The sequence below is a fragment of the Sciurus vulgaris genome, assembly GCF_902686455.1.
Source record: "Sciurus vulgaris genome assembly, chromosome: 18".
Taxonomy (NCBI): Eukaryota; Metazoa; Chordata; class Mammalia; order Rodentia; family Sciuridae; genus Sciurus; species Sciurus vulgaris.
In genome coordinates, this window is record NC_136479.1 from 28,375,664 (window position 1) to 28,388,473 (window position 12,810).

Genomic DNA, 12,810 nt, shown 5'->3' on the forward strand with positions numbered 1-12,810 from the left:
AAGAAAAAAAAAATCACAGAGTTTGAATTCCTTCAGCAAGTGTCTCGGAGGCTTTGAACTTGGTTTAGGAACAAATCCAGACAGTTCTGGATTGAACAAACACCTGTATCCTAAGGACCCAGTGGGCCCTGTAGCCAGGGCTGCAGAGGGGGACGGTGATTTTGCTCACCATTGTGGAATGAGTGTCCCATGACCATCTGTGCTGGGGTTAAGCTGCTGAGGCTCTGGTGGGTAGAGGGGGGCCTGTGACGGTCAGTGACACACAGCAGCCATAGTGCTCAGCAGGGTCCTGACCTGGTGTGGGAACCACAGGAGAGCTGCCCAGGGCCTCCAAGGAGCAGGAGGCCTACGTTTTTGCTTTGGTCATTTCTTCTTTTGTTTCTAACAAGTGCAATATTCTCTTTCCTTATATGGCCTAATACGCAGGTGTTGTCTGTGCACGTGAAGACTATCGCTTTTTATTTTTAATTATTTTTTGGTACTAGGGATTGAACCCAGGGGCACTTAACCACTGAGCCACACCTCCAGTCCTTTCTGTTTTTTTATTTAGAGACAGGGTCTCACTGAGTTGCTTGGGGTCTTGCTAAGTTGCTGAGGCTGGCTTTGAACTCATGATCCTCCTGCCTCAGCCTCCTGAGCTGCTGGGATTATGAGCATGCACCACCATGCCCAGCAGGCTACTGCTTTTTAAAAACATTGCATTGGGCTGGGGAGGTAGCTCAGTTGGTAGAGTGCCTGTCTTGCAAGCACAAGTCCCTGGGTTCAATCCCCAGCACCGGTTTAAAAAAAAAAAAAAAAGTGTAACACATGCAAGAACATGCCGTCACATGCACACCTTGCTGAATTGCCACCAACCGTAGCCAGCACTTGGAGGAAGACCCAGAATGTGACGGGGCCCCTGGCCCTATGTCCTGAAGTCAGCTGCAGTTCTGACTCCTGCTGTCCCAGGGTAGCAGGGCCTCATGCTGTGACCCACGGCTGGAATCCCTGTTCTGAGCACTTGCTCCCCCCAGCAGCACCTGGTCCGGCGGAACCCCTAGGGTCCCCTCTGCAGGAGGGGCGCAGGGCTCAGATCGCACCATAGCTTGGGGCAGATGGCGGCTGTCATTCATTCAGGGTGAACAGGTCCTTTCCCTGTGATAGGGGTTTGCATGGTTGCAAGGTGGGGGGTCGTGGATGACAGCCCTGTGGACACTCTGGTCCCTGCACGTGGGTCAGGAGCATGGGGTCCTGCTGGGTCTGCGCTTAGCAGTGACGGGAGTCTGAAGTGGGCTCCGGGGTTTTGTCTTCTGCGTGATGGTGGCTGCCCAGGGCTCAGGAGGCTGGCACAGCTGCCTGGGGGGAGACCGTGCTCGCCTGGGCCGGACAGTGGCCAGGGAGGCCTAGAGGAGGGGCTGAGAAGATGTCTAGCAGGAACCTCTGAGGGACTGTGCCTGCCTGAAGGGGGGCCCAGGAGCCAAGTGGGGCGTCCACGCTGGTTTCCCGGGGAGGGCAGCGTCTGTTGGGAGCAGAGCAGGTCTGAGGCCGTCAGACTGGTGCATGGTGGGCTTCCAGCCCTGTGTGGAGCTGGCTTAGCGACAGAAGGGGGTCTGAAAGCCGGGGCGCTTCTGACGCCAGGCCTGCCGAGAGGTCAGACGGAGGCCTAGGTCCTGGATGAGGGCTGCAGCCTCCGGGAGCAGGTCAGAGCGGTCAGAGGCTCTGGGAGCGCGTTCCTGGAGGCTGCTCCTCGGGCCCAGCGGCTCTGGGTGCCACCTGCCGTCATCAGGAGCTGACAGCCTCCCCGGCTCCGGGAACGCGGAGCTACGTTTGCGCTCAGCGGCAGCCGCTCCTTGAGTGGGTCTCCAGCGCCGCCTCTCGGGGGTCTCCGGCTGGAGGAGCGCGGGGGTTCCGTTCTCTGTCCCCGGCCAGGACTGACTGCGTGCGGCTCTGCTGGGGCCCGAGGGAGGGATCGCTCTGCGCAGAAGCACCGGCTGCCTGTCCTCCGCAGCAGCAGGCCACGGTGGGCCGATGCTCACCCCGTCCATGCACACTGAGGGCCGAGGTGGGAGATGTGCCCCCTGAGAGCTTCTTAGGGGAGAAGCAGGACTGTGGGGGTTGGTGTGGGGCCAAGAGAGACAGAGGAGGTGGCCACGGGTAAGCTGGGGTGAGGTGGCCTGGGATTACCAGGTGGGGTGACTTTCTGTGCATGGCTCTGGTTTTCTCTGCAGAGCCAGGAGGTTCGTCAGAGGAACCCGGAGGGGAGGGGAGACGAGACGTGAATGATTCTGGATTTCCCATTCCCACCTCCTCAGGAAAAAAAAAAAAAATTGTTTTTCTTTTTCACATTATGAGTTTACATATAAGATTCCTGGGCTGGGGAGATAGCTCAGCTGGTAGAGTGCTTGCCTTGCAAGCACAAGGCCCTGAGTTCGATCCCCAGTACCGCAAAAAAAAAAAAAAAAAAAAAAAAAAGATTCCTGCATAGACTGTTTTAAATAAAAGAATGTGGAAAACTTCTGTTGTAATCCAAAGAGAATAGGCTGTCCGGAGAGTCCTGGTCCTAGCTCTGCTTGTCTTCAGCATCTTACTGAACCTGACGCTCAGTTTCCTGTCCTGTAAAGTGGAGATCAGATGATCTGCCCCCTCGCCCCTGTTGGCAGCGAGGGGAAATGAGATGAGATCACCCTGTCCATCACCCAAGCCAGTCATGGGATTAGGGAAGCAGGACCATGTCTGGGATGAAAGAAAAGTGTGGAAAAATCATGGGTGATGCAATCTTTCCTGGTGCTTTCACCAAACCAAACCAAATTACAGTTATAAATATTTTGGAGGGCAAAGACGGTCCCCCCCATCACCTGCTGGACAAGAACAGAGCCCAGTACTGAGATTTCAGAAAAAGAAAGTTCAGGGGCAGAGCACAGCAGCAGCAGGCTGCGTCACTTTACTCCCCAGCACCCATTTAGAGAAGCCGGGTTAGTAGCCCACACCTGCAGATGGCATCTGGCTCTTTCCTCTTCACTGATGGGGGACACGACAAGGTTTAGAAAAGTGTGAGAGGAGTTGATTCCGGGGAAGCAGCGCCCTCTGGTGTTTGGGACTGGGACTGCAGCTCACGCACATTGTTCCTGGAAGGTGGAAGGGAAGCAGCGCCCTCTGGTGTGCGGTACCGGGGCTGCAGCTCACGCACATTGTTCCTGGAAGGTGGAAGGGAAGCAGCGCCCTCTGGTGTGTGGTATCAGGACTGCTGGTCGCTCCCATCGTCCTTAATTGCCGGTCTACGATCTCTTCGGTTTCTTTGGTCTTGGGAGAAGCACATATGCAGCTCGGTGCTGGTCTCCCAACTTCTGCTGCTGGTCCCTGCTTCATGCTCCTTGGTCTTGGAGGTTAGAGGTGGTGGCAGGCAGACGCAGGTCGCAGGACTGACTGTCCTTGTCAGTTCCTGCTCACTTCTGACTGCTGCTCTGAGCTGCAGCAGCTTCAAGCCCTGAATGAGGAAGTGAACGCAGTTAATAGAGTCCAAATACGAGATAATAAGGCAACCGCTGGAAATGAAAATAGTGACGTCAGGCCCACAGAAACAAATTGGAGAACAAAGCCGCATCATGATAGGATTGTACATTGAATGAGATAATAAATTCAATTCCAAAGAAAAACACCAGTAAAGCAACTACCAAAAAATCACATGTGGACACAGAGAAAAGGCATGAGGGTATCAGGGAGAATACACAAAATTTTAAAAAGCCAAGAGGTAAAGCAATCAGAGAGAAAGTAATAGAAATGAAAGGCAGGTCCATTCTTCAGGCAGAGACTGAAAATAATTATAAATCAATGACAACATATAAAAAAATCAGGACAGGCCCAGAATATGACCACAGCACCATTCAATTCTGAAACACAATGGAGAGACTTCTGCAGTTTCCCAAAGGTAGACTTCAGGGAACCCTACCTAGTGAAGCTGCCACATGGACATGGAAGCAATAGGCAGCCATTCTGATATAAGAGAGAAGCCAGGGACCACAGCACTCGGGACCAGTTTTTGGAAAAACTACTTTGCAACAACATTTAACCAATTAAGAGAATTTTTTTTTTTTTTTTTTTTTTTTTTGGTACTGGGGATTGAATCCAGTGTTGTTCAACCACTGAGCCACTTCCCCAGCCCTTTTTTGTATTTTATTTAGAGACAGGGTCTCACTGAATTGCTTAGAGCCTCTCTAAGTTGTTGAGGCTGGATTTGAACTCGCCATCCTCCTGCCTCGGCCTCCTGAGCTGCTGGGATTACAGGCATGTGCCACTGTGACTGGTTAAGAGAAAAAAAAATTTAAAGACCTTAAGTATGAATGGTGAATATTGACTCCATTAAAAAGAAAAGAACTGACATTTCACAGTTGCATGAATTGTGGTTATAGAACAAAATGTGATCATTACAAACCTCGAGACTGTAAAACTCCTACTAAGGAAATAGGGTCAGGGAAGGTTGATGGGTCTCATCTTCCCATCAGGGAGTCAATCCATAGCATTGACAGTGGGACCATCCAGTTCAGAACCCAATCCCTCACGCTTTATCTAACTTTCCTTCTTGTTTTTAGAGTCAAAGTAAAATTTGTGTTAGAGAAACACTTGTTTGAAGTTTATTCAAATATTTTCTGTTTCAATTTCTTTTGTTAAAGTCAAGTTTAGAGGCTGGGAAGCAGTTCCAGGGTAGAGCACTCGCCTAGCCCATGGAGACGCTGGGCTCCTTCCCCAGCACCACACACAAAGTCAAGTTAGAGGTAAATGTGAGACACTGGGCGCGGAGGCGCACGTGGGAGGCTGAGGCAGGAGGATCCGAGTTCAAAGCCAGCCTCAGAAACTTAGCGAGGCCCTAAGCAACTCAGTGAGACCCTGTCTCTAAATAAAATATAAAAAGGGGCTGAGGTTGTGGCTCAGTGGTTTTATTATCTCATATTTGGGCTCTTGTTTAACTGCCAGGTTAAGTGCTCCTGGGTCCAATTCCTGATACAACATAAATTAATAAATAAATCTGATTCTTTAAAAAAAATTTTTTGAGTTGTAGACGGACACAATACCTTTATTTAATTTATTTATTTTTATGTGGTGCTAAGGATGGAACCCAGTGCCTCACACAGGCTAGGCAAGCACTTTACCCCTGAGCCACACTCTCAGCCCTAAATGTCATACTTTTAATTAAAAATGACAAGTATAATTTGACTTCACTGTTTTCCTTTTCTTCGTCCCTTCCTATCCTTTGATCTGTTTCTCTACCCCTCCCTCCATCCCATTTTATACCCATCCTGGTATCCACCGGCCCACTTTTCTGCTTGGAAAGCTATCTAGAACGATGCTGGTTATTTTGCGTCATGAGATGGGTTATTATTTTTCTACCTTTAACCCTTTTGATTTGTTAGCTTCTTTTTATTTTTTGCTGTGCTGGGATCACACCCAGAGCCTCACCCTTGCCACACAACACTCTACCACTGAGCTACCTCCCCAGCCCTTTCTTTCTTTTTTCTTTTTTTTTTTTGTGCGGTACTGGGGATTTGAACCCAGGGCCTTGTGCTTCTGAGGCAAGTACTCAACCAACTGAGCTATATCCCCAGCCCTATTTTTTTTTAATTGAGATGGGGTCTTACTAAGTTGCCCAGGCTGTCCTTGAACTTGGGATCCTCCTGCCTCAGGCTCCTGTGTCACTAGAACCACAGGTGTGCGTCACCCGCAGCTACGTAACTCCATTTTAATGGCGATTCGATTCTGAGCGGGAGACTGCTGTTTTCCCTGTGGAAGTTAGACACAAGACTTTCCCATTCAAGGAATTCAGTCCAGAAAAAATGCTAAAGGATCCCCTTCCCCAACCACCATCACCGTCAAACTGTCCCTCTCCAGACAAAACCATGTGAGGGGCTCAGGTCATTTTCTGTGTGTCTACACATATTTCTTCATATGCACAATAACAAAGTCATGTTATTTTTGACTCCAAACCTCTCCCCTGACACCTAGCAATGGATTTTGAAGATCCAACCTCCATGCATCTTGGTTCAAATGGACTGTCCTCATGTTTTGTAAACCCCAGTGAATATTCCACAGAATGTTGTATTAGTCAAGGTCTTCAGCCAGGAAAACTTAGTATCAGGATTTTTAAAAATTGAGTGTTGGGGCTGGAACACAGGGCCTCATGCATGCTTGACATGAATCCTACCACTGAGCCACACCCTCAGCTCCAATATTAAGCATCATTAATAGAAGATTGAAGTGTCAGGGGATTGGCTAATGACAATTAAAGACAATTCTAAGCCAGGCGCAGTGGCACATGCCTGTAATCCCAGTGGCTCTGGAGGCTGAAGCAGGAGGATTGCAAGTTCAAAGCCAGCCTCAGCAACAGCAAGGCACTAAGCAATTCAGTGAGACCCTGCCTTTAAACAAAATACAAAATAGGGCTGGGGATGTTGCTCAGTGGTTGGTGCCCCTGAGTTCAATCCCTGGGACCCCCCCCAACAGAAAAAGACAATTGTAAGGCACAGCAGTAGTAGAAGTAATAAGAGATAACAACTATCTCTGGAACCTAAGCTGAGCTCTGCCCAAGGAAGAGCCCTCTTCCCAGGGGTAAGACCTCACCTCTCCTGAGAGGGCTCAGCTTAAATACCTCAGGTGGCACAGCGGTGAAGATCCCATTGATGTGACTTGCTGGCACTTTGCTCTCATGGTGCCAGAGGAGGCCATCCACAGGGAGGTGCTGACTCAGCGCCTGCTCCCTGCTGGGGGCTCACTGTGTGCTGCTGGGACCTCCAGCATTTCTGTGCACTTCAGGCAAGACACCTCTGGGCAGCTAGACGGTCAGCTTGCTGCATGGGAGGTGCTGTGGGAGCCCCAAGCATGTGTGCAGGGCTGAGAAGACCTGAAGTGAGAGTCTCTTTGGGGTGAGGCCCAGGCCTGCTCTGTCTGGGGCCCCTGGCTATGCTGTGGTTACTTAAGTCACACTGAAGCCAAGTGCTAGAAGAAGCTGTGCCTCATATGCATCTCGCACTGGAGAAACGACTGGGCTGTGCAATGCAGAAAAATAAGCTCACTCTCCCAGCCAGGCTGGAGAATTACGGGAGCCAGAAGAGCCTTCTGCAGAGGAAGGTCTCACAAGCGCCCTCTACTGTCAAAATATGATATTGCGCCCTCTACGAAGGAAGGATTTTCACAAGGCCCAGCGGCATTATCCCAGAGCAGGCAAACAGCAGATGCGGAGCAGCAAGGCAGTAGGTTGATAACCAGCACAGGTGGATGCTGTCTTTATATTCTCTTCCCCTTTCAGTAGCCACTTGAATGTTTTTCAGGCTTCTGTTGGGGCCTACGTGTGTCTTCATGTGCACACACACCTCTTTCCTTGGCTTTTGGCTGGAACTGGAAATACTGGGGATGCAAACTGCAAAGTTTGATGGATTCTACCAAATTGCCCCCGAACATGCTTCACCCGCTTATGCACCCACTCTTTTGAGGTGCTCCTCCCCTTCTCTCTTGGACATGATTTGTTTCGCCAACTTCCTTCTAATGAAAGTTGAGCATCCCCTTATCTGAAAACTGGAAATCTGAAATCCAAATTCAGTGAGTACTGCCGTGACCTCACCAGACACAGGAGCACTAAAAACACTGCAAACTCGCCTTCAGGCTGTGTGCATGGGGGTTTCTGGGGCACAAATTAATTCTATGTTTAGCCTGGCGTCCCATCTCCCCAAGAGGTCACATTATGCAAACATTCCCAGATCTGAAGCACTTGGGGTCCCAAGCATTTTGGATGAGGGATCCTCAGCCTGTGATTGTTTGCAACTTCAGTTTAGTTGGTGCCCCTCCTTCCCCTCCACAGAGAGTCCCTGCCCCACCTGTGCAGCTGCAGGGGTAGGGCTTCTCTGGGGTCAGCCTCCTGCAGCTGGCTGGCCGTGGAGACCTAGGTCTCAATGTGCATCCCTTGGCTTCTCTCTCCCAGGCTGAACCTTCGGGAGCTGGGCCCCTGGGCTTCCCACATGCGGTGGCTGGTCTGGATTATGGCCTCTATTGGTACCATCTATGTCTTCTTCTTCCATGAGCGGTAAGCCAGGGGTGGGAGTCTCAGGGTGGGTGCTGCTGGAGGCCTCCTCAGTGCCCTGGGCAGGTGAGACCCCAGGATAACCCCAGAAAATGAGAGCAAAGCTCTGCCTGGTACCCCCAATGTTCAGGCTCATGACTGGGCCGAGCCCCAGAGCCCACAGGTTTGATTTGAATCATTTTTCAAAAAGACATCATCGGTTGCTAGGCCTCTTCAACTGGGTCACTGTAACCCGCATTGCCTGGACTGTGTTAGCAAGGAGGGGAACTGTGGGGGTCACTGAGTCCAGGATGACAGACAGGTTTCAGTCGATCCAGAAACTTAGCTCGATTGAGAGTGGCTGTGTGTGCCCTGGGGAAAAGATGCTGGGATCGAATAGTCACGTCTGCCATGGACTGAGCATTGGGAGTGCTGGTGTGCCTGCTGCGCCTACTGTTTGCAGTCCCCGGTCCAGCTCCAGTGTGTCATTTTATAGGTGTGGAAACTGAGTCTCGAGGGGGAAGAAGATTTCCCCAAAGCCACACAACTGCTTGGAGGATCAGTTGGTAGAATCTGAACCAAGAAGTGCTGCAGAGAGTCCCTCCTCCTTCCTCTCCTGGGCGGGGCCTCCCCTCTCCCCAGCATCAGGAAGCTCTTTCCCCATGGGGAGGCTTGTCCTGAGGCCAACATGGCTTCCCTTCTGCCAGGTACAAGCTTGTGGAGCTGCTGTGCTATGTGGTGATGGGCTTTTTCCCTGCCCTGGTCATTCTCTCCATGGTAAGTCCCACGCGCCCAGCCTCCCGAGCTGCTGAGATCCCAGGGCTGCACCCCCATGCCTGGTATCCATTTTTCTTGTGCAAGAACGAAACCATCCCTTGGATGATGCAGAAACATGCATTTCTCTTTGCACCATGTCCTGGGCATTTCCTGTGCCTGTTCACAGCCTAAAACCCACCTCATAAGACCCCCTGGAAGGTGACATTAGACAGCTCACATGGGCACTTAAGACGTTGCTTGGCCCCTAGAAAGTGCTGGGAAATGCTGGGAATTACTCGGACTGTGTCCCTAACAGTCCTGACGCACTTGAGGACTGGTGAGTACCCTGGTGGGCAGGTGGGCAGGATCTCTATGCAACCTGGGGAGTGATCCCCAAAGGATCACTCTGCAACTGGATTGTTCACTAAGTGATATCAAGATTCCCATGGGGACTCTTGGTTGGCTCAACACCTACTTGTCTTTTGGTTTGGGTGGTAAGGGCTGCTGGCGGCTCCTCTGACCTGTGCCACCCTGTCCTTGCTGACAGCCCAACACCGAGGGCATCTGGGAGCTGATGACCGGAGGGGTCTTCTACTGCTTGGGCATGGTGTTCTTCAAGAGCGACGGCAGGATCCCCTTTGCCCACGCCATCTGGCATCTCTTTGTGGCATTCGGTGCTGGCACTCACTACTACGCCATCTGGAGGTACCTCTACCTGCCCAGCACCCTGCAAACCAAGGTGTCCAAATGAGGTGGCCCAGCCTCCATCGGTCATTTGGGCTTTGGGATCAGAGCATCACTGGGAGAGATCTGTGAACGCTCACCTAAATCACAGCGCTGAGGCCAGTCTGCCCTTCCCTGGGTTGAGTTTTTGCAGGGTCTGAGGTTCCTTCTGGTGACAGCCAGACCATCCCCAAAGACCCTGGTAAGAAAGCAAGCTTTTAGTCATTTCCACGAAGGAGAAACTAATCCTGTCCTGTGTTTCTACCGTAGACAAGTGTTTCCTAATACAACCACCATTAACGTCTTCAGAAAGGGCAAAGGGGGAGTGAGGGGCACAGCGGGCCTCTGTGGGTCCTGAGGCGTCTGGTGGGTGGCTTAGAACCCACTTGCCAGGGCCTCCTTCCCTGCTGCCAAAGTCCTGGCTGGGAACTTGTCCCCTGTTCAGGAGCAGTTGCTCAGCTTGTAGATGAGGGATGGGGAATACCTTGACCTCGGAGGACAGCACCAGTCAATCACAGCATGTGCCTGGGGTCAGAATGCTTTTCCACTCAGTGCCCTGGGCAGCCACTACCAATCGACTCGGCACCGCTGATGGAACCTCCCCGCCAGGATCACGAGCAGAGCAGATGAAAGTCACCGCGTGGGACAGTCTCCTGGCACGAATGCCTTCGACTCCCTCTTCCTTTCCCCTTGTGGGGAAGCTCTTGAAATGGGCAGCTTTGGGAGTGGAGGGAGTCTGAGGCACCCCACCTGGGCAGCCTCTGGTGCCTCCAAGAACCAGAGTTGGTCCTGGCACCGAGGGGCTGGGGCGTGGACGCTGTTTTTTGGCCATTTCTTCGCATTCCAAAAAGTCCAGAGAGATGATGAGTCACTCATTCATCAGAGGGGACAAGCAGCTCCCCGGAAACTTGCTCCTTTGCCTGTGTTTAGGGCTTGTGGTGCCAACATTGGGAGTTTCTCCTGGTGCCAAGTAACGGCTCCTAGAGGCTACTCGGCTGGGCCCCTCGGCCTCACCTGGACATGGACTGTGCAGAGCATCTGGGTCCTCAACCTCTGAAGGGCCCAGTCAGCCAACACCACAGCCTCCCCAGGCCTGACCTCACACCCTGCAGGGCTGGGCCAGTCTCCCTGCAGTGCCACCTGACTCTGGCTGGGGATGGGAGAAGAGTGAGCTGGCATCGCAGAACCTCTGGATAAAGCATCTGTCTCAAGTGTGAAGGTTCTTATTCTATGGCTCCCAGCCAGACTGGGGTGGATGAAGGTGGACTGACACAGGGTGCCTTATGCTTCATTCTAGAACATTCCAGGGCATTTCTGGGCCCCAGGGCCTGGAATCCCATTTGTCCAAGCCAGTATTAAATAATCCTGACGCAGTCCTCAGACAGATGGCTTCGGAGCCGGGATGCTTGGGTCTGCTCCGTGTGTGCGTGTGTGCGCGAGTGCATATCTGCCCAGGCCCTCCGACCCCTGGCAGGTGTCCTGGGTATGAATGTCCCTGTGAGCTCACTAGGTGTTTCCAACCAGCTGGGGCCAGGGCTGGCGGTCAGAGGGGAGGGCAGCTGGGGCAAGGCTGGCTCCCGCCTGGGGTCAGAGTCACTGGGACCTGACTTCTGCCTGGGCCCGAGGCTGGGGAAAGGGTCCTGCGGATCCTGAGATGCTGTGCAGGAAATCTTCTGAAGTGTGGCACCATGCCAGGCTAGCAAAAAAACCCGACCTCAGGATGCTGCTGGGGACCAGGCAGGGTCCCAGGAGTAGTGCTGGGCCTTGGGATGTGGACTTGGAGCTTCTCTAGTGGACTCAGTCTGGGGCTTGCATCTCTTTGTGCTCCGCCTCCTGGGCACTTGATGGTGCATTTTGCCAAAACAGCTGTCCCTGTGTGTCCCTCTTGAGGTGCCAGTCCCTCTGCAGGGAACTTTGTTCACCTCCATAGCCACCCAACTCCTACTCATTCTTCAAAGCCCAGCCCAAGCATCAGTGCTGAGCCCAACTCTGCTTCCTCTTCCTCCCTGTCTCACCTACACTGTCGCTCTGGGACCTGTCCGTCATCTAGGTACTTACTTGTTCTTGCTCCTGGAGGGAAGAACTGGGTCTTGGGATCGAGTCCGGCATTCCCATTTGAGAACTTAGGCCAGTTCCATGACCTCTGTGAGTTTCAGTGTCCCCAGCTGTAAGATGAGTGTAGTAAGTCAGCCCCTCACAGTGCTGCTAGAAGATGCGGCAGGATGAGGAAAGTAGGACGCCCAGTATTGCGTGCTCGTTAGTTCTGCTAACTGTCCACGGGAGAGGCAAGCCATGATAACAAGATGATACTGTCGGGCATCAGCCAAAGAAATGAATCACTAATGGTAGAATTTCCAACTATGGTCAGGCTGGTGAGGACTCTGGAGGGCATTCCAAGGGCCTTGGTCACATTTCCTCCCCTAGCTCCAGTTCAGGACGTGCTTCCCATAAACCCTTTCTCTTCCCAGCATCATTCAGAAATTGAGTTTCCCAGGATTCCATTTCACCCAAGCCAGATTCTGGATCTCCCCACAATGCATCACAAACAGTTCAGAGAAATTCCATTTGACCAGCGCCTCTGGTGGGTAAGGCTGTCTGTCTCGGAAGCATCCTAGGCTGTGCCCTGGAAGTGCGGGGCACAGAGAGCACACACGGAGAATTCAGATGTAGCACTCCCTGTCCATTGTCGGGACCACCATGTCCCAGGGCCACACAGCAGAACTGTTGGCATGCTCCAAGGAACTAGGGAAGCAGTGGGCAGCAGACTGGCCTGTCTGGTATTCTGAGCACTGCATGACTGTCCCCAAGCTCTGTGGGCATTGTCAGGGCAGGCGGGGTGGGGGGGGTGAAGGTAGGAGGAGGGGGCAGCAGGCGAACTCTAGCCACCCAGAATGGTGCTGGGCTGGGAGGGCTTCCCTGTAAGGCCCAGAGCAGAGTGTTGTGGCTACCCCAGAAGGATTCCAATCAATATGGCAGAGCTGCCCTTCCGCTTGATTGGAAGTTGAAGGTATGGGGTGACAGGGCCCAGCTTCTGTCCACCCCCGGGGGCTCAGTTGGGGTAAAGAAACCTAGGAAAGTTCTTGGCAGCTGGGAGGAGGATGTGGAGCTGGGAATTGCAAAGGGGCCTTGGTTGTGGGCAGGGCCTCGCACAGAAGGGCGGGGCCAACACTGAGCAGGGCGGGGCCAACACCGGGAACCTCAGGGTTCTAGCAACCCCACGTCTTTCACCTCAGTCTGCCTCTCCCCACAGCTGTGCCCAGCCCCAGCTTTTGATCTGAGAGGGGAGGGAGGGAGCTCCTCAGGCTGCTAAT

The 12,810-nt window shown here is 52.6% G+C and overlaps 1 protein-coding gene across 3 annotated transcripts in view; it reads left to right on the plus strand.

Annotated features, from left to right (window-relative positions):
• The window catches only part of MMD2 (monocyte to macrophage differentiation associated 2), a 47,589-nt gene extending 35,260 nt beyond the window's left edge, over positions 1 to 12,329 (plus strand). For 2 of the 3 annotated variants that reach the window (XM_079121087.1, XM_079121085.1), the window contains 3 exons: positions 7,943 to 8,044; positions 8,728 to 8,797; positions 9,324 to 12,329. In XM_079121087.1, the coding sequence (XP_078977213.1) occupies positions 7,943 to 8,044; positions 8,728 to 8,797; positions 9,324 to 9,527 (376 nt within the window). In that variant the 3' untranslated portion in view covers positions 9,528 to 12,329. The remainder of the gene's footprint in view (positions 1 to 7,942; positions 8,045 to 8,727; positions 8,798 to 9,323) is intronic. The other variant, XM_079121086.1, reaches the window with a different exon arrangement.
• The last annotated feature ends 481 nt before the right edge of the window (positions 12,330 to 12,810 follow it).